Below are 27,376 nucleotides of genomic sequence, written 5' to 3' on the forward strand. Positions count from 1 at the left end.
TAATAAAACAGAGATGGAATTCATTATGAAAAGGATTTAGTTTTGGTATAGACATAGTGTCTTGAGCCAGAAGGGGGTGGACAGAAGATGCATGATACTGAGAAGACAGTTGTGTATACCTGGTAGTCGGCATGCACTTTATAAGAGAGAGTTGTCTGATGTCCTCACTGTTGAGTTTGCCTGCATCATTTCCTTTTCACTTAGTAACTCACATGTTGTAAACTATTCTATAAAATCACCAGGTTTCCTGTCTTCTGATCACTGTTGCTTTACTGTCTTTGTCATAGATGGACAAGGCGTGAGCAAACTGATTTCTATCGAGTAGTGTCTACCTTTGGTGTAGAGTACGACCCTGACAACATGCAGTTTCACTGGGATCGCTTCCGCACTTTTGCTCGCCTGGACAAAAAAACAGATGAAAGCCTTACCAAGTACTTCCATGGTTTTGTGGCCATGTGTCGACAAGTGTGCCGCCTTCCTCCAGCTGCTGGTGATGGTGAGGTTGTAGAATCTAGGGTAAATGGGTCTGTGTTGTTAACAGATCGACCTGTGGTTAATTTCTTTTTTTACCTCTGTTGGTTGCAGAACCTCCAGATCCTAATCTGTTCATTGAGCCCATCACTGAAGAGAGAGCCTCACGGACTCTCTACCGCATTGAATTGCTTCGACGCTTACGGGAACAAGTTTTATGCCACCCCCTTTTAGAAGATCGACTGGCATTGTGTCAGCCTCCAGGTCTTGAACTGCCCAAATGGTGGGAACCTGTCCGTCACGATGGGGAGCTCCTACGAGGAGCAGCCCGCCATGGGGTGAGCCAAACAGACTGCAACATCATGCAGGACCCAGACTTCTCTTTTCTGGCTGCCCGTATGAATTATATGCAGAACCATCAGGCAGGAGCATCAGCTGCATCCCTGTCAAGATGCTCCACTCCACTGCTGCACCAGCAGTGTACCTCACGTACTGCTTCACCATCACCCCTGCGTCCAGATGCTCCTGTTGAAAAGTCACCCGAGGAGAGTGCTGTTCAGGTCCCCAGTCTGGAGAGTCTGACTTTAAAGCTAGAGGATGAGGTGGTGGCTAGGAGCCGACTCACCCCACAAGACTATGAAATGCGTGTAGCCTCTTCAGATGCAGCCTCTCTGTCCCGGAATGTTCCACCAGTCAAGCTGGAGGATGAGGATGATTCAGACTCTGAGCTGGACTTGAGCAAGTTGTCACCATCATCCTCTTCTTCTTCATCTTCATCCAGCTCCAGCTCCAGCACTGATGAGAGTGAAGATGAGAAGGAAGAGAAGTTAAGTGAGTGCATGTAACAGGTTGTGGGCCTGTCCTATCTCTGCTCTGCTCTTTCCCTTCTGTTTAAGGTGCAGCCTCTTCAGAGAGATTTCTGTTTATATTTGATAAAATGTCAAAGTACCTCTATTATTCATTGGGTCTACTTCACAATACCATTCCAATTTAACACTATTCTGTTATCTTTGCTCACACATGCTGTGTGATCTCTAGCTGCTGACCGGTCCCGCCCAAAGCTCTATGATGAAGAGAGCCTTCTGTCCCTTACTATGTCCCAAGATGGATTCCCGAATGAAGATGGAGAACAAATGACCCCTGAGTTGCTGCTGCTGCAGGAAAGACAAAGAGCCTCTGAATGGCCCAAGGTACCAGTCTCATTTACATATTCAGGGTCTAGGAGCAGTGCTATCTAACAGGAGTAAGAGACAGTGTTGATGTATTTGTTTCTCCTTTGTTTAGAACTACCTATGTTTTTAAGAAATTCTATAGTTTATTTATGGATGTGATAGTATTATCTCCTTTCAGTCTTTTGTACCTGCTATGGTAATAATAGCATGATTAGGTAGCTGAGGATTGCATCGCATCCAGACTCTAAACATCTTCTATTCTTTTTTGCCACTCAGGATCGTGTTCTGATAAACCGCATTGACCTCGTCTGCCAGGCTGTACTCTCAGGGAAATGGCCTAACCGCCGGAGCCAGGAAATGACAACAGGAGGAAGTTTGGGGCCAGGCAACCATTTATTAGACAGTCCTTCTTTGACCCCAGGAGAATATGGGGACTCCCCTGTCCCCACACCACGAAGTAGCAGTGCAGCTTCCATGGTAGAGGAAGAAGCATCTGCAGTCACCACAGCAGCAGCCCAGTTTACGAAACTTCGGCGAGGCATGGATGAGAAAGAGTTTACGGTTCAGATCAAAGATGTAAGCTCAGCATTTAAGGCACCAAGAAGTAGGGGAAGTGGTGGGACTTGTTAACTAGTTTCACTAATAGCAAGCATGCTAGCACTTGGAAGGCAGAACCATGTGGGTCACTGTGAATGCGAGGTTTAGTAAGTGCCATCCTATATATACTATATATAGTGAGACTCTCAAAAAAAAAGAAGAAGAAAAAAAGAAAAAGGCTTTAATCCCAGCACTTGGGAGGTAGAGGCAGGGGCATCTCTTTGAGTCTGAGGCCAGCCTAGTCTACAAGAGATTTCCAGGACAGCCAAGGCTACACCAAGAAACTCTGTCTTGGAAAAAAACAATAATAAAATCTTATATACATTTTGTTAGCTAACTTTGAAAATCAGAATACAGCCGAGCAGTGGTGGCGCATGCCTTTAGTCCCAGCACTTGGGAGGCAGAGGCAGGCAGATTTCTGAGTTCGAGGCCAACCTGGTCTACAGAGTGAGTTCCAGGACAGCCAGGGCTACACAGAGCAACCCTGTCTCAAAAAAATAAAAAAGAAAAGAAAAATCAGAGTACACAACAATCTATTTAGGAAAAAATCTATGGAGTAAAGGAAGGATTTAAATTAAATGAAATCATAGGTTGTTCAATTAGAATCATAATTTTGGAGGAAAAAATGATATTTTATAAGGGTCACCTAAGACCACTGAAAAACAAAGATATTTACATTTTAATTCACAACACTAGCAAAGTCACATTTATGAAGTAGCAATATAATTTTATGGTTGGGGGTCACCATAACTTGAACTATATAGGAAGGCTGAAAACCACTGACATATGTAAATACATACTTGAGAGGAGAGAGAGAAAGAGAAAACCTACACCGAAAAGTCTCACCAATATAACTACCAAGCAAGGAGGGCAGCAAATAGACATGCTAACACAGAAGAGAGGGAAGGCTCACAGGACCTCAACAGTAGACTAAAGAGAACTATGGTCAATTAAAGGTTGCTGAGGAATCGAAAAATTTTAGTCCTTCCAAGGGAGGTGCACATTGACCGGTTATCTAATAATAAAATGATCAGCCGTGGAAAACATCCAAATAGCATATATGCTTGTAACAACAATTAATGAAAAATGAGGCCATGAATTTGAAAGAAAGAAAAAGTATATGGGATTGTTTGGAGGCAGGAAAGGGGAGGGGGACATGATGGTAGTATGTTTATAATCTCAAAAATAGAATGTGATTTTACAAAGAGAACAAGAAAACCTGTATGGTGGCTATTAAAGGCATGAAATCTTTCTAAGGAAAAGATTTCATTCTATATCTGATTTCTGCTCTTCAGTCAAATAGCCAAAGTTCTCCAAGTCTAATCTTTACTTATTATAAGAATGTTTCATGTGATGTCTTGTGTGGGTGCTTGTCTTCATAGGAAGAAGGATTGAAGTTAACATTCCAGAAGCATAGATTGATGGCTAATGGTGTAATGGGAGATGGACATCCACTGTTTCATAAGAAGAAGGGGAACAGGAAAAAGCTAGTAGAGGTAAGTAGTAGGAAACCAGTTACCCCATGATTAAATTACCTTGTGACTAGATAAGGTCTTTTTATTATCAGTAATTGAAGGCAGGTGGGATTGAGGGACCAAATGATTAAGTTTCTTCATGACTACCATTGGCCCTGCTTCCCTTCCCTCCCTATTCCAAAGAAGTGTATGTGCTCATGGGGGTGGATTCTGGGTTTGCAGCTGGAGGTGGAGTGCATGGAAGAGCCCAATCACCTTGATCTGGACCTGGAGACCCGGATCCCTGTCATCAATAAGGTGGATGGTACTTTGCTGGTGGGTGATGAGGCCCCTCGCCGGGCGGAGCTGGAGATGTGGTTACAGGGTCATCCAGAGTTTGCTGTTGATCCCCGATTTCTAGCGGTGAGTGGCAGTTCCATCCAGCCAGATTTAAAGTCTCTTGGTGACTAAGGTGTATGAGATCAAGAAAGCATGCCATATTTTATACCACTGTTTCTGCATCTACAAAATAAGAATAGTAACACTCAGTATTACTTCCTATAAGTATTCAGAGATTTAAAACACTAAAATACCCAGACACTTCTTCAACTAAGTGCTTAGAAAGTCACTCTCAAACTATGCCAGAGATTACTCAGTTTGGAGTAATAGAACCCTTTAATAGCAGTTTTCCACTCTTGACTAAACAAGACTTATAGAAGACAGCTTTATTGTCAAACAGAAGACATCAGTATTCTCAATAATTAGTCCATTTCTCTAGGGTAACCAATTCTTTTCTATTGCAGTATATGGAGGAACGTAGAAAACAGAAGTGGCAAAGATGTAAAAAAAACAATAAGGCAGAATTGAACTGTTTGGGAATGGAACCAGTACAAACAGCCAACTCTAGAAATGGGAAAAAGGTGAGAAAATAGCACTTTTATTATGCTGTCCTCATTCTTAGAGATTCACTAGTGATCAGCCCTTTAATCTTTTTCCCCTGTGTGCTTTGAGTTTCAACTCTCCAGAATACTGTTATTGGTGTTTCTGAAGCATCAGGGCTTATTCTTCTCATCTATATAACTAAGCAATTTCTTTTTTCAAATTGGGTGTTTTGGAGTAAATACTAAAGATTGAATCCAATACCTTAAATTTACTAGGTTAAATATTTTATCATTGAGTTACATCATCAACTAAATAGTCTTAAATTTAATAGAAAAATTACAAGAAACATTTTACTTAATTTTATTAATTTTTACTTTTAAGTATATGAGTGTTTGTCGTTATGTCTGTCTGTACACAAGATGCATGCCTGATGCTCTTAAAGGTCAGAGGAGGGTGTCAGATTATCTGGAACTGGAGCAGATGGTTCTGAATGCTAAGAATGCAACCTGGGTCTCTGGAAGAGCAGAGAGTGCTCTTAACCACTGAACCATCATCTCTCCAGCCCCAAATAAATATCAATTTTAGTCAACTATTTCAGACCAAGCTTATAGACCGTGTGTGTGTGTGTGTGTGTGTGTGTGTGTATGATATATAGTATATATACTATACATGATGGATACAGTTTATGATATAGTTATAGACTATCACATTATATATAGTATATAGTAGTTTATGATATATTATTATAGAAATTTTGAAATGTAAAGGAATTCACTTTGATAATGTGCATTTAGTTTAACGTGTGAGCACATCAGGCTGATGATAAAGTGCTTACTGATTACCTAAGCCTGGCAGTCTGATCAAACCCTAGAGCACAGATAACAATGGAAAGTGAGAACCAACTCCAGTTGTTTGTCCTCTGACCTCCATACATATTTCTGGTAAACTCTCATATACATTCTCAATACTCTCATATAAATTATACAATAAGATAATATACAAGATTGTAGGACACCATAGAAAATCATTTTATGATTAGTATAAAATTACTTTTTTTTAAAATATTTATTTATTATATGTAAGTACACTGTAGGTGTCAGATCTCTTTATGGATGGTTGTGAGCCACCATGTGGATGCTGGGATTTGAACTCATGACCTTTGGAAGAGCAGTCAGTGCTCTTACCCGCTGAGCCATCTCTCCAGCCCCATAAAATTACTTTTTTAAACTTTTTAGTTTTTTATTTTATGTTCATTGGTTATTTGCCTGCACATATATCTCTGTATGAAGGTGTCAGAAGTCCTGGAACTGGAGTTACAGCTGTGAGCTGCCATGAGGGTATTGGGAATTCAACCCAAGTTCTCTGGAAAAGTAACCAGTGCTCTCTTATTGCTGAGCTACCCCTGCTCCCATTTAAAAAAAACAGAAGAAAACAGAAAGATACACTGTATGGTCCAGACTAGCTCCAAACTTGTAGGCAGCAGTGATCCTCCTCCCTAGGTTTCCTCAATACCTGGGACTGTAGACATATGCCTCATTGGCCAGATACAATTCTTAACTATTAGTGTAAAATTGGCAGGGATTCTAGGGCTACATTATTACTGAGGCCCGCAGGAATCTAGACATTATTGTAATCATAATTTGAAACTCCATGCCGTAAGTGTTAAATGTTTGCTTTTCCAAGTCAAAAAGGTATGTTCCATGTCGGGTCTCAGGTGTGGATTTTAAGTCTTGGTGTATCCAGAGATATACATACAAATTGTGCTTAGTGTTTAATTCATCCTATATGGGGCAAAAGTCCTAATATAGTAGTTTCCAATCTTTTTAAATGTGATAAAAATAGAGAGAAAGCATTTAAAATTCAGCAGATATATGATTTATTTTATTGTAGAGATTTGTGTGTGCTTTTTGTCTCACTTGTTGTTGAGACAGAATCTCACTCAGTAGCTGAATCTGGCTTAGAAATAACTATATTGGTGGCAATGGTGGCACACACCTTTGATCCCAGCACTCAGGGAAGCATTGGCAGCTGTATCTCTATGACTTTGAGGTCAGCCTGGTCTACACAGTGAGTTCCAGGACAGCCAAGGCTACAAAGAAACCCTGTCTTGAAAAAACCAAAAGGGAAGGGCTGGAGAGAGTGTTCTTTCAGAGATCTTGAGTTCAATTCCCAGCAACCATATGTTGGCTCACAACCATCTGTAATGGGATCTGAGCCCCCCCCCCTTTCTGGTGTGTCTGAAGATAGCTATAGTATGCATAGATAGATAGACAGACTTTTTTAAAAATTATTTTTTTAAAAAGAAGAGGGAAAAAAAAGAAGTATATTCCAGGTTATCCTTGGACTCTTGGCAGTTTTCCTGCCTTGCCCTCCAAGGCCCGGAGCATGAGCCACCACACCCAAAAGGTAATGTTTTTAATCAATGTGGAAAATTTGTATTAAATTTGGTGGTGAGAAGTTTCCCATACTCTTCTTGGCTATCTGATCCTGCCCCTGAGTAATAACAGAGGATGAATGCAAATGTCTGTGTAGTTGTGCCGCACTACACATAGACCATGCCAACATGCTGCCCTCAGGCTATACTCAAGTCAGTCTTTCTGTAAGTGGACTGATTCATTTACTGTCTTACTCAGACCGCTTACTAGCAATGAAAAGGACATTTGTAAAAAGGCTGCAGAAAAGCATGATGTCATATGAAGCAGGGGAAGAAACCTTATGGTTCACATGGCTATCAATATCAAATTATTGATTTCACCCTCAATTACACCTCCATTAACATCAGGCAAGCCAAATTATACTATCAGGCAAGCATTTCCAAGCTGGGACACATGTGGTTTGTGGGTCAAGTCCTATCTTTCCTCTTTTCCCCTCCCCCAACCTCCATCTATTTACTGTCTTTTGTTCCTACCTCACAGGGTCACTATGCTGAAACTGCGTTCAACCGGGTTTTGCCAGGGCCTATTGCACCAGAGAACAGCAAGAAACGGGTCCGTAGGACAAGGCCAGACCTTTCTAAGATGATGGCCCTGATGCAGGGTGGAAGCACTGGGCCCCTATCTCTGCATAACACCTTTCAACACAGCAGTAGTAACCTACAGTCTGTGTCGTCTCTGGGTCACAGCAGTGCCACCTCTGCATCTCTGCCTTTTATGCCGTTTGTGATGGGTGGTGCAGCGGCGTCCCCTCATGTAGACTCCAGCACCATGCTTCATCACCACCACCACCCCCACCCCCACCATCACCACCATCACCACCCAGGCTTGAGAACCACTGGCTACCCTTCACCAGCTACTACCACCTCTGGTACTTCCTTACGGTTACCAACACTGCAGCATGAGGACGATGATGAAGAGGAGGACGAAGATGATGATGATTTATCTCAGGGCTATGATAGCTCAGAAAGGGACTTCTCACTCATTGATGACCCTATGATGCCAGCCAACTCAGACTCCAGTGAAGATGCTGACGACTGAGGCCCTAATATAGACCCATGCTGGGTGGCTGCTGGAATCCCTTACTCTGGCCCTTGGACTTTGGAAATTTGGGAGGGGCAGGGAACAATATGGGGAAACCCAAGACTTCAGGAGGTGAAAAGAAAAAAACAAAAAACAAAAAAAAACCCAAGAAATTTGTACCCGATTTCTCCCAATTTTGAGAGGATTGGGTGGGCAGGGGAACTCCTATAAAAAATAATAAATGACCACTTCCTCATTTCTGGGGAAGCAAAGGAGCTTAGAGCAGCTGGTGTGCTCACCCTTCCCCAGACACCTCCTTTAACCACAGACTATGTAGCGCTGGCCCTAGCCTCTGGCAGAGCCTGTTCCTGGCCAAACTGTGGATACAGCTGGAGGGTCAGGAACTGTTACCTTCCTTCCCCTTGGCATTAATAAATTTAAGTTAATCCTTTTCCATTCTTCCTATGTTGTTTTCTTAAACACAATATAAGTACTAATTTTTGCTGGGTAATTTAAACATCATTCTCCTACAGTTCAATACTGTTACCACAAATAGAAAAGTCATTTGTACTCCTCAAAAGGCATATATAATCGTGGATTATCCAGTTTGCTTAAGCCAGGAAAATGAAACAAGAGTAAAATATTTTGAGTTGTACTCCACAGTCTTAGATGAGGATGAATTTCAAGAAATACATATATATATATATGTATATATATATATATTCAATTAATCAAGATAACAATGTTGCTTTTTACGAAATACAGCGAAATACGTACTGAAGGATGCTTTCTTAACTTAGGTCTTCGGGGGTGGGGAGCTGGAAAGAACTACAGTTTAGGAGCCACTTTGAACCATTTGTTTCCTTCCACCCTACCAGCCCAACTCGGCTTCTGCCCACCACGCAGCTTATTTGCGAAGGCGGGCTCCATTCCTCTGGGTTGCAGTGTTTGGTTGAGAGTACCTTCCCCTTGGCATTCACAGGCCCGCCCTGGGGCAGAGGACTCACTCCTTTGCGCCTGGCTGCACGCGGGTCCCGCTCTTTCTGCTTTCCCTCCCACCTCTGCCTGCCGCTTGGAGCGCCTGGAGCTCAGAAAGTGGGCGGGTCACGTGACGGTAGCCTCTGGCGTCGGAGAGAGGTTCCAGGCCCCGCGAAACCGACCTGCACTGCGTTCTGTTGACTTCTCCACTTTTGCGTCCTTCTCTGTTGCCCTTCCCCTGCTACCCTACGGAGCGAGTTGTGGTTTTGGTTTTTTTGCTTTTTAAATCTTCGACGTTATAGGGACCCGGAAGCGGAAGGGGATACCGGGCGGTCGGTACTTCCGGGTCACAGAGTGCGGGATTCCGGGCCGAGCGCGGGTGGCGGAGCTGGGACCTCGCGTGATTCTCGGAGCCCGACGGGAAGCGGCGTCCAGGGCTATGGCTGTGACTCTGGACAAAGACGCGTACTACCGGCGAGTTAAGAGACTGTACAGTAACTGGCGGGTAAGGAACCCAGCGCCCCCGGGAGCCCCACATCCCATAATAGCCTGCTTCCCGGCGCCCTTTTCCCCCCTCAGCCCGAAATCTCCGGCACCGCCGCGCTCCCGCCTGCCCTGGCAGCGTCCGGCTCGCTGCGCCGCGCTGCGCCTGCGGGGTCCGCACGCTCCTGGCCCGCCGCGCAGCCACACCGGTCCGCCCAGGTCCCGCCAGAATTGCCGTTTGCTGGAAAGAGGGGCGCGAAAGATGTGCCCGGAGCTCTTGGCGCTCTCGGCTTGCGGGCCTCTGCTGGAGTTGAGAAATGCTGCTCCCGCGCTCCGCTGCTTCACGTTAGGCCCTGCGTGGGTAATAGACCCAGCGCTGGAAACCTGCGGGCTCTCTTAAGAATTAAATTGATAGGACGCCTCAAAACTGGTTTCCCATGTCGGCAGCATACCAGGGGCACGTGTTGAGGAAAACGCTGTGGGAGTTCTAGGGCTTCTCCAAAGGCTGGGCAGTTTCCCTGTTTTAAAATTTAAAACTTACTTTTTTGCTACTTAACTTCACAAATGTTTGATTGATTTCATAACTGTCCGAACGGTCTATCGTAGGTCTGGGCTGTGAACCTTGTGAGTGAGGGGAAATATAACTTATTAAAAAAAAAAAAGAAAATGCTCTGAAAATTTACCAACTCCAGTTTCAGCTTTGTAAACTATCTTACTGATTGATCCTCTCCATTCTTGGCTCCTGCATATAATCTCATGATTTCTGAGGTTGAAACAGGAAAATGACTAGTTTCAAGCTGGCCTATCAATCAGCTCGTCATTAAGTAAATAAAATTGTACCTTTACTGAAGTCGGTTGTTAAACTACCTCATCAGACAAAAACTTATGTATCTTTTAAGCACGATGCATTATATGCTGAAAACAATATGTTGGTTTTTGTTTTTGTTTTTTATTTTATTGGCTAATTTTTTTAGAGGACTTAATGGTTTCTTATCACAAATTGTATTCTTTGGTCCTAACCACCTCTGTGCTTTACCATTAAGCTATATCCTTATCTAGGGAATATTTACTAATAGTCATTATATTGCGATATATGTAATGCTGATAATCAAAAGCCCTCGTTCCTACAATCAACCCTGAAATAATCAACTTTTTTTAAAGCCTTTTTAATGCTTATGGGTATTTTGCCTTCATGTATGTTTGTGTATACCTTGCATGGATTGCTTAAGAAGGCCAGAAGAGGGTGTCAGATGCCCTAGAACTGAAGTTAGTGTTATAAGTTGGTGTTTGTGTCCATGTGAAACCTGGTCTTCTGGAAGGGCAACCAGTCATCTTAACCACTAAGCATTTTTTAGCCCCTTAAAAAATATATATACTATTCGTGTTTTCTCTAGTTTCAGAGTTCATCAAGCTATTTTAAGGCAGTTAGAAAAACATAGTTTTTAATTATAATGTTCATAACTTGTGTTCTAAATCAATCACGGCATTGCATGCTTTTGAGTAGAAATGCTTGACACATTAAACTTCCATCTGAACATCATCCTTTGGTATGGGGATCTTGGTGGAGTACTTGCATACAAGCACATGTGCTATAAGTCATCAGAATACCTGCTGCGACATCACTGGTTTGCAAGTGTGGGTATGAGCCACTGCTCACATAGAGAGGTCAGAGGGCATCATGGTAGAATTATTCGTCTACACGTTGGGTACCTTTATTTGGGCTCAGGAGATTGAGCATGACGAGCACCTTTATCTACTGAGCCATCTGTTTTCCATCATTCTTGAGACATTGAGTCTAGTTCAGTTTTACCTTTTCTATTTTCAGCATCAGAGCTGCTAAGAGTAAAATAGGTTTTCAGTGCCTGTCTTGTTTCTGCTTTGGGAAATCCTAGGTGGTAGTGATAGATTATGAAAGGGGGGTTGGTTACAGGGTTGTCCTGTGAGTTTTCTATTTGTGGGTACTTATTCAGAGATTTCCAGCCTATTCATCATTGTGATTGTTTTTAATCATTAAATCAATTTATTCTGCTTACTTTCCTAGTAAGTAGAATCTTTCCTAGATTTTTGGCTATTTTGAGGAGCAAGGGGTACTGGGTTCAGGCATCTCTACTAATAACTGGAGATTTATTAGACCTTCCTATGAACAGACCTCACATTCCTTCATCTGCTTTTTGTCTTAAAGAATTACATAAAGTGCCAGAATTGCAGCTGTTTTCAAAAGAAATACTAATCCAATGCATGCATGTGGTCCTGGGTTATTTGCCAGTTGTTATGATTGAGGTAATGGTTATCTGTGGCCCTTCCCCTAAAAGAGGCAGTTGCAGTGAGAGCGAGCCGGTAAACTGTAGTATCAGGTCTTTGTGCTTCTTCCTGCCTTTGCTGAGATTTGATTATGGATGTCTTTCTGAATTTTGTGAGAGTAGGCAGTTATTTTCATAGTTCCAAATATTTATTTATTTATTTTAGTTTAAAGAGTTTCTGCATTACTTTAAGCAAAGCAGTGAGTTACTTTTATTTATCTCCATTTTTCTCCGTTTTCTGTTAGGGTCTCTGGCCTTAAACTCTCAGAGGTCCACCTCCCAGAGTGCTGGGATTAAAGCACCACTCCTGGCACCACAACAGGTTTCTTACTGATCTTTTATTCTAAAATTCCCAAATTCTGTTTTATTTATTTACTTTCTTAAACTCCTTTTTCATATTGTTTCCTTAGCCAGGTTGCTCTTTGGGCCTGTTGAATCATAGGATGTTACAATGCTGGATTACCTCTATTCTTTAGCTCCTGATTTTGTTGTTTTAATCTTTATGTGTATAAGTGTTTTGCATGCATATATGTCTGTTCATGTGCTAACTTTATGCAGGCAGTGTTGTTGTGTCCTTGGTGGCCACAGAGAGGTATCAGATGCTCTGGAACTGGAGTTGTAAGCTACCATGTGGTTATTAAAAACCAAACCTGGGTCCTCTGCAAAAGCCTCAAGTGCTCTTGGAGGAGCGGGGGAGTAAGGGCTTATAATTTTATTATAAAGTCTTATTGATAAGTAAGTTAAATAAGTAAAATCTTATTTGTTATTTTATCATTACAAAATAGGCTTAGAACTGGATTCCTTGGCCCTTTTTCTCTTCTTGGCTCCTCCCAGTTCAGAATGCTCCCATCTCTTACTAGTGGCATTCATTCCCTGAGGCCTGCAGTTGGGCTCCGCACACATGAGTCTCAGCAGTCTTTGTAGGGTTTACCTTTTTGTGGAGAATAGGCTTAGTCTGTACACCAGACACGCCATTTCCTGTTACAACACCGCTTTCCCTGGGCATGCAAAGAGTCCTTGCCCTTGTGCTCTGTCGCTTTGTGAGGCCAGTGTTTGCTACTTCTTGCAGAAAGTCTCAGCAGATCTTAGAAACAGTTCGCCCTGCTTTTGGCACAGAAAGTATGACAACCACTATCAGCCCCAACCATCAGCCCCCTGACCTCTGCTTTTTGTTTTGAGAACCTGTTATCCAAAAGCTTTAAAAGTGGGGTAGGAAGGAAGTAAATTTCATAAGTCATATCTTAAATGTGTTATTTTATGGCACCACTCTAAATAATAAGGAAAGGCTCACTTTTGGGTTCATGTTCTCAGAGGACCCAGTTCCTTGCACTTGGCCCCATTCCTTTTGGCATTAACGGCAAGAGAGTGTACATACACCAAAGTGTACATACACCAAAGTGTGCATACAACCAAAGTGTGCATACACCAAAGTGTACACACACCAAAGTGTGCATACACCAAAGTGTGCATACACCAAAGTGTACACACACCAAAGTGTGCATACACCAAAGTGTGCATACACCAAAGTGTACATACACCAAAGTGTGCATACACCAAAGTGTACATACACCAAAGTGTACATACACCAAAGTGTACACACACCAAAGTGTGCATACACCAAAGTGTGCATACACCAAAGTGTACATACACCAAAGTGTGCATACACCAAAGTGTGCATACACCAAAGTGTGCATACACCAAAGTGTACATACACCAAAGTGTGCATACACCAAAGTGTGCATACACCAAAGTGTACACACACCAAAGTGTGCATACACCAAAGCAAAACACATGGCCACAGAAGCCTCTCATCTCACGGCACCTACAAAACGCCATGGAGGGATCAAGGTTAAGATGCCTTCAAGGATACACCTTCCTCACTTGTTTCCGCTAGACCAACCTTCCAGAGAGTCATGGAACAGGGAGGCCAAGCCTTTGGCACAGTGACTGTTGAGATTTTAATTTTATGTGTGAGTGCATGTATATTCTGTTCCACTTGCGTGCCTGATGTCCACAAAGATCAGAAAAGAGGGTCAGGTCTTCTGAACCCATCAGATGGCTGTTGCAATTGGACTACATTCTCTGGAAGAGCAGCCATTGATTGTTCTTACATGCTGAGCCATCTCTTCAGCCCACTTTGGAGTAAAGAATTCAGTGGGCCAATAAAATGCCTCAGTAAGTAAGAACATTCACTGACTGAGACTGAACCTGAATTCAGTCCCCAGATCTTACCATGGAAGTAGAGAATGGGTTTTGAAAAGTTGTCCTCTGATCTCCACACATGTACCCTCTATGCAAAGTATAATTATCAGACCAGTGAAACTGCTCAGTGAGGCTCTTGCTGTGCAAGAGTGGCCACCTGAGCTCAGTTCCCACAAGCTGTACAAAAGTGAAGGAGAGGAACTCCACACAGATTCTCTTCTGACCTCCTCACCTATGCACCATGTCATGCCATACATATACACACACAATAAATACAGAAATTAAAATCTCCAGTGGAGACCTTGCCCTAGGGCACTGCCGTGGTGGCTTGCTTACTCAAAACCAGCCTGGATTGTCCACATTCTAGCATTATACCGGGGTTGAGCCGGTTTCCCGCCAAATACATGCTGAGAGCCTTGCAGCTAACGAAAATGTTCAAATTGTTGGCTTCAAAGACCTCACTGTTGAGGAAGCTGTGCAGAATGTTTTGGTGGCCACTGAAGTGTGAGTATGGTTTCATGTAGAAGAGATCATGACCAAGCAAACATGACACTGGATAATGCTGGAAGTTCAAACTTTGACTTCTGATATTTGATTTATTGCTTGAATATTCTTAGGCTGTGAACAGATCTATCCAGAGAAAAAGAAAATTTTGATAGATAAAATTCCTAGGTTGAGCAGGACATGGTAGCTCATGCTTTTAATCCCAGCACTTAGGAGAGGCAGATTCAGGCAGATCTCTGTGTTGTTCGAATAGGTCCCCTTTTCCTTTGCATTGATGCATGGGCCCTTTTCACATCAAATCCCACCCGAGCGATGCTGGAATTTGAGTTTATTTGTATTTCCTACTTCATTGCCTGCTTTCCCTGTCCGCTAATTTTACACATTTGGGTTAAGACTGGCATTTTATCTTTTCATTTTACTTTTTATCTCTTATCTTCTACTTCCAGGAACTGTTTATTAACTTATTTTTTCATCTTTCAGTGAGTTGCTTTTTACTTGTGTTGTTTATTTCTACTAGCTCCTGCCCTTATTCGTACCCATGTGTTTACTACACCTATACTCAAAACAGTTGGTGCTGGACACAGTGCTGTTCATAGAGGGGAGCTCAGCTGAAAGTCCTGTCACAAGCTTTTGTTGTGATCAGCACACTGCTTACATAGTTTTACATGTCTGTAGTGATAGAAATAAAGAAATAAATCTGGGTGGTGGTGATGCATGCCTTTAATCCCAACTCTTGGGAGGTAGAGTCAGTTGGAGGCCTCTGAGTTTGAGGCCAGCCAGGTCTACAAAGCCAGTTCCAGGATAGCTAGGACTACGTAGAGAAACCCTGTCAGTCAATAGATAAGTAAATCTATGTGTGCAGCTAGTTCTGTAAAGTGTAATATATGCAGTTCTGGTTAGTGAAAGACACTGGATAATAGGTGATTATCTTACTAGTTGTATATTTGTTGCACTATGTTTTTAGTGTTGTTTTGGTGCCCCCCCCCCTTTTCTTTGAGACAAAACTTACAAGTCCTAGAACTCAAAGCTATCCTCTTGCCTCTGTCCCAGAGTATTGGGATTAAATAACCATGTGCCACCTACCCAGTCATTGTACTTACTTTTAAATGCTCACTGGTGCTTGGAGAGATGGCTCAGCACTGGCTGATCTTCCATAGGACCCAGGTTGGATTTCCAACATCTGCATGACAACTCTCAAGCAACTGTAAGTCAAGTTGCAAGACCAGTGCCCTCTTCTGGCCTTCATGGGCACCAGGTACAAGCATTGTGCAAAGACATAGAAGCAAGCAAAGTACTCATAATTCTTCTACTCTTTTTTTTTTTTAAGTCTCCCTGTAACCAGCAGTGATAGCCCATACTTGTGATCTCATGCCTTGGGACATGGGAATGGGAGGGTTAGGAGTTCAAAAGTCATCCTTGATTATATAGGAAAATTGAGGACACCTTGGGCTGCATGAAATCCTGTCTGGAAGGAAACTCACTGTAAAACAGTGTGTTATGGACCTTATTTTATTCATGTGGGTGTTTTGCTTGCATGTGTGTCTATGCACCATGTTCATACCTGGTGTCTGAGGAGCACTGATTCTTCCAGACTGGAGTTACAGAGTTGTGAGTTGTGGATGCTGGGATTGAACCTTGTCCTCTGGAAAAGCAACCACTGCTCTTAACTGAGCCATCTCTGCAGCACCACCACACTTAACTATGTCAAGAGAGATGTTCAGTATTGTACCATCTCTATATCACCCAGCTTTGGAAGGACATCCTGTGATGTTCATACAATGACAGCACCTAGTGCTCAGTTCTCAGCAGTTTTATCCCTGCTTCATTTCTTTGTCTTACAGAAGCTTTTAATGAATGATGTCCAGCTCTCTCGCTCTCTCTGTCTTGTTTGCTTCCTATAGGCGTGTTTGTGTATCCCTGTTATCCAGCTCTTGGGAACCTGAGGATGGAGGGTCATGAGCCACATAGGCTACGTACTAAGACTTTGTTCCAAAGAAGAAAATAAAATTTTCTTTGTGAGTGTCCACATTTAAAATAAAGCATAAAGGGACTGAACACTGCATGAGATCTAACCCATCTACCCTTTTCATGTGGAAAAGATTATTCCATAGAAATCCACCAGATGTCAGTATTTAAGGTTTTTGTTTTTCTGAATCCAGTAAGAATGTTCAAACTTGAGCATTTCTTATCTTGACTCGTCTTGTTACTTGTTTAAAAGTGTTATTATGGGGCTGGAGAGATGGCTCAGCGGTTAAGAGCACTGACTGCTCTTCTAAAGTTCCTGAGTTCAATTCCTAGCAAACACATGGTGGCTCCCAACCATCTATAATGGGATCCAATGTCCTCTTCTGGTGTGTCTGAAGACAGTGACAATGTACTTGCATACATAAATAATCTTTTTTGGATTTTTTCAAGACAAGGTTTCTCTGTATAGCTCTGGCTGTCCTGGAACTCATTCTGTAGACCAGGCTGGCCTCGAACTCAGAAATCCACCTGCCTCTGCCTCCCAGAGTGCTGGGATTCCAGGCGTGCGTCACCACTGCCCGGCAATAATCTTTTTAAAAAGTGTTATTATCTGGAATTATACAGAATTTTCACTTAATTTCCTAATAATTTAGAATATCTCTTCTACTAGGTCTAGTATTTGAGTTGCAATTCCAAGCACATTTAATGCTTCAATATGTGGTTTCTAAAGAAAATTAAATAATGTTGCAAAATGATTAGATCAGGGCTTGTGAGAACTAGAGATGTGTCTGACGCTGTCAACCCTGCTATTATTTACAGACCCCATTCCCCTTCTGTGGTACTTCTGTCTCCTGGGATTCAATGAGACCTCTTAGCATCTCTTCCCAATGACAGAGCTTGTTAGTCATTTAGTAAAGGTGTAGCTAGCTCTGCTTGCTTAGAACTCCTATTCTTCTTGGGGGGGGGGGGGGAAGAATACTGTGTTAATATAAGTGCCAACAAATTATAGCAAGTGTTAGGGTCCAGCTCAAGTATACACCTTTTTAATGTGAACAAGATTAAAGAAAACTGGAAACTATAACTTTTACTCTGAGTTTGAATATTTAAAGTCATAATGTTTCCTTTTGAACTGCACAGATTTTCAGAACTAGGGACACTGCTTTTTGCTGGTTGTATGTAATGGCTAATGTTGATAGCAGTAACATTAGTTTTCTGATTTGCACTGAGAGTTTTAGTTAAGGACTATCTTAGTCTTTAGTAGAGATGAAGACTGGTGTAATGATTACCGTGAGCTAAGCACTGTTAAAAGCACATTCAGTCTTGTACATCTCAGGATAATACTAAAGAAGGTAAAGACTGCAGAGTGCAAAAAGGTCACAATTAAGTAGGGTGACAGTTTAAAACCCAAGAGTAGTCTGATCTTAGTAGTGTTTGTCCAGTACACATACTGTTTCTCTAAATACAGAATACACATCAGCAACTTAATACCCATTACTTGGGATTGCTAAAAGAAATTATTCAGGATGCTAGGTAGAGGATCATGAAATTTAAGGCCAATCCTTCCTGTAAGGATATGTCTAAAGGAAATTAAAGCTGCATATCAAGGAAATACCTGTACTCATGTTTATGGTATTGTTGACAGTAGCTAAGGTACACAGTCAATCTACTTGTCTGTGAAGGAATAAATGCATAAGAAAAATATGGTACATAAACACAAGGAATATTACCCAAGCACAGAGAATAAGCTAGGTATGGTAACATACACTTGTAACACTCAGTTGCTAGATAAGAGGCAGAAGTTCACATCTGGTCTGAGCTATACAGCATGAGCATGTCATTAAAAGAAAATAGAAGGGTTAGAGATGGCTGAGTGATTAAGATGCCTTGCTGTTGTTTTGAGAATTTGAGTTTGGTTTCTAACACTTACAGTCAGGCAGCTTACAACTACCTGTAAACAGCTCCCAAGAATCTAAACATTTAAAAAGAAAAATCAAATTCTGCCATAGAATCACTTGACTTAACATTATGGTCAATGAAATAAGCCATGCGCAGAAAACACATACATATTCCGTCATGTGGAAGCTTTAAAGTCCACCTGGATAGTGAATAGTAGTACTTTTGATTCAGAAAGGCACAGGGATATAGACAAAGGGAAGTTGGATAATAGGTACCAAGACACAGAAGGAAAGTGGCCTGGTGCCTTACAACATGGTGAGATGTCAACCAGAATACATTTTGTATTTTAGGAAGATGTATTTTTAAAAAATGAGGAAGTTGAAAGCTCTAAGAGGAAGCCATGGTTGTCGTTGATTTGTTAGTGTGGGAGCCTGCATCTCTGTGTCAAACTACAAAGCTACACTACAGTGTGCTGGACAAGGAAGTCAGCACAGTTCAGTGAGGAACTAAATGTACACATGCGAAGAGTTAAGTTGGACTTTCCCAAATATTATGCATAAAGATTATTTCAGAGTAAGGGGCTGGAATGATGGCTGCCTGGTTAAGAGAGCTGGCTGCTCTTGCAGAAGACCTGGCTTCAGTTCCTAACACTACTCAGCTGACAAGAACCTGTAACTTCAGGTCCAAGGGATCTAACACCCTTTCCTGCCTAATCACACCTGGATCTTGTACATACGTTCAGTCAGTCATACACACATACTCACGAAATAAATCTTTTTAAAAACATTTGGGTACATCACATCTAAATGTAAGAAAACTAAACATGGTAGTGTGTGTGCTGTGGTGCCTTTGTGGAGGTCAGTGACAACTTGTGGGTACCTAACATGCACTATACATGTAAATACATGCAAGCAAAACACTCATAAAATCTTTAAAAAAGAATACTAAAACCCTTTTAATTCAGTAACAAATTATAAGTTATAAAACAACATAAATAGGCCTTTCTTAAGGGAAAAAAGGTGCTGTTATAAGATAGATATCATTAACTACCAGAGAAAATCAAAGCAACAGTAAGATATTAATTTATACTTAATAAAAAGATAATATGGACCAGAGAGGAGCCTCAGTGGTTAAAGGTGCTCACAGACAAGTCTGATGACCTGAGTTCCATCACCCGAACCATTTTTTTAGAAGGAGCAAATCTTTATACAGTCTAGTAAAGAACATAAAATAATGTAGTTAGTTATGGTTCCTCAGAAAGTTAGATATGACATATGACCAAGCAATTCCTCTCCTAAACATTTACCCACAATAACTGTGCAAACAAAATCTTGGACACAAAGGTCATGGTAGTATTATTCATAATAGCTCAGAGTGGAAACAGTTTGCAGGATGGCTTAGCAGGTAGAGGCGCTGCTGCATGAGCCTGGAAATCTGAGTACCATCCTGTTATGTATCCCATAACACTCCAGCCCGTGTGTGTTTGTGTGTGTGTGTGTGTGTGTGTGTGTGTGTGTGTGTGTGTGTGTGTGTGTGTGTGTGTGTGAGAGAGAGAGAGACAATAAATAAATAAATTTTAAAGCAGGAATAACTCAAATGTTGAAGCAGTCGCTGATTGGTTAAGTAAAATGAAGTGTATCCATATATTGGAGATACAGTTTGACTGTAAAAATGAAGTGTCGCCAGGCATGGTGGCGCATGCCTGTAATCCCAGCACTTGGGAGGCAGAGGCAGGCGGATTTCTGAGTTTGAGGCCAGCCTGGTCTACAGAGTGAGTTCCAGGACAGCCAGGGCTACACAGAGAAACCCTGTCTTGAAAGAAAACATACATACATACATACATACATACATACATACATACATACATAAATAAATAAAATGGAGTGTCAAGAGACTAGGGAGATACTCTATTCAAGTGCTTTCTGTGCATTCATGAGAACCTAAATTCAGATCCTTGGCATCCAGGTAAAAGTCAACTCATTAGTCTATGTCTCTATCCCAGTGCTGGAAATGGGGAGTTTAGATAGATACCCCTGGAGATCATTGTCAGCTAGCCTAGCTGAATCAGTGAGCTCCAGGTTAAGATAGAGGCCATGGCTCAAAGAATAAGGTTCCACACTTGAGGCAGAGAAGTAGAAGGACCTCTGTAAAAGTTTGAGACCCAGCCTGGTCCACAAAGTTCCAGATTGGGAACTTTGAGAGCAGTTGAGGAAGACACACCCACATCTTGACCTCTGGCCTCCACACATGCCTAGGGGAAGCCCAGTGAAATACTGATGAACACAAAAAGCATGTTAAATATGAGGAGCCACGCACAAATACTGCACACTCACATGTCCAGAGTAGGGAGATCATTAGAAACAGATTACTGATTTCCAATAGCTGGAGGGAGATCAAAAGGAAGATAAGTTATTGCTAATGAGTAAAAGGGTTCTTTTTGGAGTTGATGAAGATGTTTTGAAGCTCGTTGATGATAATGGTTGCACATCCATATGAACATGTTAAGATGGCATGATACTGAAAATGGATGGCTTTTACTGTGTGTATCTCAAAGCTGAGGTTTTTTTGTTTTTAAAGTGACTAATAGCTGTTGTTACTAAGCAGGCATTCATGTCAGATTACAGTTAGGAAAAATGATACCCTTGACAGATACTGAAATCTATATTTCTGTTAGTGTGTAAAAAATAATAAGGTGCTCGAAAGATGCACTTTTTCCGCACATGTGAGGACGTGAGTTCAGATCCCTACCTTCCATATAAGAGGTCATCATAGAGCATTTAACTTCAGCATTGGGGTACAGAGACAGATGGGTCCCAAGAGTGGCTCACTGCCTGGTCAGTCTAGTCAAACAGATTTCTGGTTCAGCAAGGGACCCTACTTCAAAACAGTGAGGTAGAGAGTATTAAAAGATACTCCATACCCTGTTCTGGCCTCCACAAACACATGCACAGAGGGAGGGGCGGGTAATTAAATTACCCTCTCTTTTCAGAAAGGAGAAGATGAGTATGCCAGTATTGATGCCATTGTTGTGTCGGTGGGTGTGGATGAAGAAATTGTGTATGCCAAGTCAACTGCCTTACAGGTAAGTAGCTTATAGCTTGCAGTTCTTGGGTCTAGTGTATATGTAGTTCAGTAGTAAAAGATGTACTTGGTATTTGAGGGGCTTTGTACTTTCTCTCCGGAGATAGTCAGTTCCTCAGTCCCATCTGGTGTCTGATGCTCTCAGTGGTTCTGGCTTACAGGTGAGTGGATATAGAGCATCTGCATCATCACATAATCTCCATTGGATTTACCACTGAGTAGAACCTAAGGAAGAAGGGCACGAATAGAGAAAATGTATTAATTGCATATAACAAAAATACCTAAGAACCAGTGCGTTGAACAAAGAATGTTCAGGAACCCAGGCTTCTTCAATTCCCTCACATTCCATTTTGCTTATGATACGAAGTAGCTGCTAAAACTCTGGTCATTCGTTGTATACTCTAAGCAGAAACACACAAATAAAGACTAATGACCTTCCTGTTTTAAAATGGCTTGTGACATAGTATATCCAAACATAAACTCTCCCTGGACTCCCTTCATTGCCAAGAAAAAGTAAATGAAACACAAAATGTCCAGTTTTGATGTTTTTATCTATGAAATATTTTAAGCAGATAAAAGCAGACAGAATGAGTGCACACCATTTAGCCCCTGTTATTCAACCCCTGATCCAGGTTGGTTTATTTGTATCCACATAAGAGTTACTCCATTCCAAATCTTAAAGTTAACCTAGATATTTAATCCTAAAATAAGTTTATTTGTAATGCTTTAGTTACTGTTGTTTTTTTCTACAGACATGGCTCTTTGGTTATGAACTAACTGATACAATCATGGTCTTCTGTGATGACAAAATCATCTTCATGGCCAGCAAAAAGAAGGTGGAGTTTCTGAAACAGATTGCCAATACTAAAGGCAATGAGAATGCTAATGGAGCCCCTGCCATCACACTGCTTGTCAGAGAGAAGGTCGGGACCAATTAATCTTGTTACAAATGTGGGATACAGTGCTAAGTGTTGAGCACAAGTGTCTTGGGGCTTTTAAAATGCATGAGAAAGGATGGTCAGGTGTGGGAAACATGCCTTTAATCCCAGTATTTAGCAGACAAATGCACACAGATCTCTGAGTTCAAGGCCAGCCTGGTCTACATAGTGAGTTCTAAGCCAGCCAGGGCAACATAGCCTATGTTAAGGGGGGAGAAAAGAAAAGTTGTAGCTCTAATTACAGAACTCTGTCTTCAGTTGGGTGGGAAAAAAGATCTCGGGAACTGTTAGCTTGGTGCACTCACACAGTAATGGAGTGTGAGCTGTGGGCTCTAGGAAGCACTGCTAATTTACTGACCATTCTCTGAGGATATTATTTGTTTCCATTGCAATAACTAATTAGAGCTCATAAGCAGGATATCCTTAAGAACACTTAGATATGCTTATATTCTCAGAATTGAGTCTTTGAGTGTTCTGTCTCTTCCTAAAGAGACAGAAAGAGAATACCCTTGTCTTGTCAAAATATGCCAAGAAAATGTCTGTCAGCTTCCAGTATGTGATAATCTGCTGTGAATAAATAGTTCTCTGAGGCTCAGAGAACTCATCCTCCATGGTTTAGATTATTACTCTCTACTTATTGTTAGATAGAAAATAGAAGTCTAATTCTTGAAGTAACATTTCCTTTTCTGTGGCAATGATAGAATGAAAGTAATAAGAGCAGCTTTGACAAAATGATTGAAGCCATTAAAGAAAGCAAGAACGGCAAGAAAATTGGAGTGTTCAGCAAAGACAAGTTCCCTGGGGAATTCATGAAGAGCTGGAGTGACTGTCTCAACAAGGAAGGCTTTGACAAAGTAAGGGTTCTGCCCGAAGCAGCACTTTGAAAGGGAGACAGGAGGTGGAGTGGCTTTACTACTAGCAAGGATTTTCACTTGGGGAAATCCATGTTCATTCACATTTCGTGTCTTTTGGCTAAATAAAATTCCAGTTACTTTTCAGTCAAAAAATAAGTACATCAACCGCATTAGACAGCTCATATCAGGTAACTGAGGAGAATCTCTTGTTTAAAATATATTTTGGGGTCTTGTTTTTCCCTGCCTTCCTGCTTGTCTCCCTTCATCATTATAATTATCTCTAGAGAGATAAATTTGTTTTAAGTAGTGCATTAACTTAGTGTCTCAGAATATATATGTTCTAAGAGAGGTGTTTTAAATGTACATTCAGTTCGGGAAGAGATTTAGCACTCTGAGTAGATTTGTTACTGGTGATTGTCAAGCTGTGAGTAGCAGCTCTGTGTATTAGAGATCTGCACTCTGCTGCAGGTAGACATCAGTGCTGTTGTAGCATACACCATTGCTGTGAAAGAGGATGGTGAGCTCAACCTGATGAAGAAAGCAGCCAGCATCACCTCTGAGGTCTTCAACAAGTTCTTCAAGGAAAGAGTCATGGAAATAGTGGATGCAGATGAGGTAAGGAAAGAGGGAGGCTCTTTTTAGTGTATTGGTGAAGCATTCCTGAGTCCTGCTCAGCTTGTTTTACTTTTTATTACTTTTGAAGTTGGTAACTGCTATCTGCTTCAAAATAAGTCAATATGTACTGTGGTTTATTGAGGCTGTTATTTTACTCAAACATGTTTTCAAAACATGGAAAGCTATGCATTCCATGTAAGCTCCACATTTCCTTAGTATATTATAATACTATGTGGTATGTACACCAAAGATTATATCAGCATGTGCTGTGACTTTAGATGACACATTAAATATCATGCACTTCTGTGTACTACCCTCCAGTGAGTGTTACTGTATTCCTACGTACTCTAGAAAGTTCGGCATAGCAAATTGGCTGAGTCTGTGGAAAAGGCCATTGAAGAGAAAAAATACCTGGCCGGGGCAGACCCTTCTACTGTGGAGATGTGTTACCCTCCTATCATTCAGAGTGGTGGCAACTATAATCTCAAATTCAGTGTGGTGAGGTGAGTATGGAACTACATAATATAATGATGTGTTTTTTTCTTTCGACTTTTTCAAAAGGTCAAAAGAGATAGAATTATTAATCTGATTTACATACAGTCTTCCCATGTATATGTGTATTTCGTTACTTCTTACATTAGCATTTGATAATAAATATTTTTTCCAAATTATTTGATATGCTAGAAGGGGGTAGGGCTCTAGCATATAGCCTGAAGAGATAGCCTGGTGCTAAAGAGCACATATTGCTGCTCTCTCATGAGGACCAGAGTTGAAATACCATCATCCTCCTTATCAGATGGCTCACAAACGTCGTACCAGCTCCAAGGGTCAGAGGCCTCCCTCCTCCTGATCTCATAAGCACATACATGTAACTAAAATGTTTTTAAATGCTAAAAAAGTCAAAATGCTAAAGATTTTTTAGCACTTGAGAGACAGGGGCAAGTGGTTCTCTGAGTTCAAGGCCAGCCAGAGAGATACATAAAGAGACCCTGGGGTGAGGGGGTAGGTGTAGGAGGTGGTTGTGCTAGAAAAATTCAAAGTAAACTGAAAAAAATTAAAAGATTAGATATACATCAGGTAATTTCTTTCCTTGTTTTAAGACATGATATAAAAGGAGACTGGTTGAAGCTGTAACTCAGCAGCAGAGCCCTGCTCTATTCTGTCTTTACAATGCAGTACTAAACTCTTTCCTGATCCTGGATGTTGTGTGCCAATGATACTTTGCTGAATTTAGTGATAAAATGCATTTTTTCTTTGGTCTCTAGTGATAAAAATCATATGCATTTTGGGGCCATTACTTGTGCCATGGGCATTCGCTTTAAATCCTACTGCTCCAACCTTGTTCGCACTCTGATGGTTGACCCCACACAGGAAGTTCAAGAAAATTACAACTTTTTACTTCAACTTCAAGAGGAGTTGCTAAAAGAATTAAGACATGGTAAGACTGAAAAGGTTTGGAAGTCCTAGTGTTTCATGGTACCCCTGGACCAAAGATTCTGAGTAATGACTTTCAGAGATTGGGGATAGAGCTTGGTACTATCCTGTGCAAAGAATGAATTCCATCACTAGCACTGCCAAAAGAGACTGACTTCAGTCTTCAGTGCCACAAAAGAAACACGTGATTATAACCTGTCTTCTGTAAAAACTTGAGATCCTAATTACTGTCATGGCAGTCACTCCTCCTGAGATACATAACCTTAAGGGACTTAGAAGGTGAAAACAACCTGATTGCATGATGTCATTTGTTACTATGTTCCTCTGAAAAATACTTAATGTCTCTTCTGTCTTATTAGGTGTGAAGATATGTGATGTGTATAACTCTGTCATGGATGTGGTTAAGAAGCAGAAGCCAGAATTGCTGAACAAAATTACAAAGAACCTAGGGTGTGTTACAGTGTGTATTGTGGTTCTTGACTCAGTTTAAATGACTAGCAAGCTGTACTTTTAGACTGATTTTTGGAAGTGTTTGGAAGTGTAGTACAAGTTTGCATGGTGTTACCAGAGAGAGATTTAGTTGCTTCTTCCAAGTTAATAGGATAGATTTTTCTAGACCATTATCAGAATACAGACAATACTCTAGAATTAAATTAGCTTGTTTACAGTTAATGACTGTAGGATGTATTTATTTTGAATTTACAACTGTCAAAAAGTTTCATTGGGGAACTTTTTGTTTGTTTTTTCAAGACAAAGTTTCTCTGTGTGGCTTTGGCTGTCCTGGAACTTGCTCTGTAGACCAGGCTGGCCTCCAACTCAGATATCTGCCTGACTCTGCCTCCCAAGCGCTAGGACTAAAGGCATGCGCCACCACTGCCCAGCTGGCAAACTTTCTTTTATAAAAATTCTTTTGACATTTATTTATACATTGTCAGAATATATATATTTATATATTGGAGGAAAATATAGTTGTGGAGTGTTGGGCATGTAGAGTTCAGAGGGCAAATCATGAGGCAGTTTTATTTTCCTTCTTCTGTAGATGTGCCCTTACCCAGTGAACCATCTCAATGGTCCTGGAAATTATTTAATATGAGATTATATAACTTTTAGAGACCTAAAACTGGTGTGAGTGTGTGCACGTGCTGTTTTTTTCTGCTTTGCTTTGTTAGACAGGGCCATGACACCCTCTTTTTTTTTTTTTTTTTTTTAAATCTTTGCTTATAGATCATCACGGACAAATCACATGTCAGCCTGCTTTATCTGAAAGTTGAAATCACATCTGGGCTGTGTTTCTGGTATTTTAACCTGCTGCTTATATTTATCTTTGTTTGTTTTTAGATTTGGGATGGGAATTGAATTCCGTGAAGGCTCGCTAGTAATCAATAGTAAAAATCAGTACAAGCTAAAGAAAGGTAATTTTTGTATGCATACAATGAGAAAATTTTTTGAGTGGTTCCTTGTTATTCCTTTTCTGTTAAATTTCACTCTTCTATACCCTTCTGTGGCCACTGACTGATCCCCATTTTATTATTTTAGGGATGGTTTTTAGCATCAACCTAGGATTTTCAGACCTGACTAACAAAGAAGGGAAAAAACCAGAAGAGAAAACCTATGCCCTGTTCATTGGTGACACGGTGCTTGTAGATGAGGTGTGCTACTTCGTAAGCTTTTGGTGTCAACTAATCTTTAAGACTGTTGTGAACTCTGGTACATCCTGTCTTTGTTGATTGCTGAGTGGAGAAGTCCATGACCTAGACTTGATAGAACAGTAGGAATGAAGGAGCACTGGATGTCCTTATCACTCCTGTGTGTTCCCTTGGAGCAGCGTTTCTCCTTGAATCCCTGGAACCCCCTTGTCTTACTCAGAGCTAGAGTTAAACATATGCATGACTACACCCAACTCTTGTGGGTTCCTCTTCCCATGGCTAGCTATCTCAACCCCAGAATTAAATAGTCTTTTTTTCAAGTATGTGTATGTGTGGGAGTCCCCAAGGATGCCAAAGACCTTTGATCCCCAGACCTGGAGTTGCAAACAGTTGTAGGTTACCCAGCATGTCTGTGTGTGCTAGGAACTGAGCACAGGTCTTGCCTGCGT

The 27,376-nt window shown here is 41.2% G+C and overlaps 2 protein-coding genes and 1 long non-coding RNA gene across 8 annotated transcripts in view; 2 read left to right on the plus strand and 1 right to left on the minus strand.

The window, feature by feature from the left end:
- The window catches only part of Chd8 (chromodomain helicase DNA binding protein 8), a 60,466-nt gene extending 51,984 nt beyond the window's left edge, over positions 1–8,482 (plus strand). For 5 of the 6 annotated variants that reach the window (XM_052191542.1, XM_052191546.1, XM_052191543.1 and 2 more), the window contains 8 exons: positions 288–496; positions 586–1,302; positions 1,510–1,661; positions 1,920–2,219; positions 3,623–3,736; positions 3,938–4,117; positions 4,498–4,614; positions 7,492–8,482. In XM_052191542.1, coding sequence (XP_052047502.1) covers positions 288–496; positions 586–1,302; positions 1,510–1,661; positions 1,920–2,219; positions 3,623–3,736; positions 3,938–4,117; positions 4,498–4,614; positions 7,492–8,049 — 2,347 coding nt within the window. In that variant the 3' untranslated portion in view covers positions 8,050–8,482. The remainder of the gene's footprint in view (positions 1–287; positions 497–585; positions 1,303–1,509; positions 1,662–1,919; positions 2,220–3,622; positions 3,737–3,937; positions 4,118–4,497; positions 4,615–7,491) is intronic. The other variant, XM_052191548.1, reaches the window with a different exon arrangement.
- Positions 1,179–9,071, minus strand: LOC127691612 (uncharacterized). Its single transcript, XR_007979308.1, has 3 exons — positions 8,809–9,071; positions 3,971–4,216; positions 1,179–1,266 (listed from the first exon to the last, which is right to left on the minus strand). It is a non-coding gene; the product is annotated as an uncharacterized LOC127691612 (long non-coding RNA).
- A 350-nt stretch (positions 9,072–9,421) lies between these two features.
- The window catches only part of Supt16h (SPT16 homolog, facilitates chromatin remodeling subunit), a 35,076-nt gene continuing 17,121 nt past the window's right edge, over positions 9,422–27,376 (plus strand). The window contains exons 1-10 of the mRNA XM_052191550.1: positions 9,422–9,514; positions 21,349–21,441; positions 22,193–22,363; positions 23,080–23,232; positions 23,701–23,847; positions 24,199–24,350; positions 25,113–25,285; positions 25,641–25,731; positions 26,620–26,693; positions 26,818–26,930. Coding sequence (XP_052047510.1) covers positions 9,449–9,514; positions 21,349–21,441; positions 22,193–22,363; positions 23,080–23,232; positions 23,701–23,847; positions 24,199–24,350; positions 25,113–25,285; positions 25,641–25,731; positions 26,620–26,693; positions 26,818–26,930 — 1,233 coding nt within the window. The 5' untranslated portion in view covers positions 9,422–9,448. The remainder of the gene's footprint in view (positions 9,515–21,348; positions 21,442–22,192; positions 22,364–23,079; positions 23,233–23,700; positions 23,848–24,198; positions 24,351–25,112; positions 25,286–25,640; positions 25,732–26,619; positions 26,694–26,817; positions 26,931–27,376) is intronic.

This window comes from Apodemus sylvaticus, chromosome 8 (genome assembly GCF_947179515.1).
Source record: "Apodemus sylvaticus chromosome 8, mApoSyl1.1, whole genome shotgun sequence".
Taxonomy (NCBI): domain Eukaryota; kingdom Metazoa; phylum Chordata; class Mammalia; order Rodentia; family Muridae; genus Apodemus; species Apodemus sylvaticus.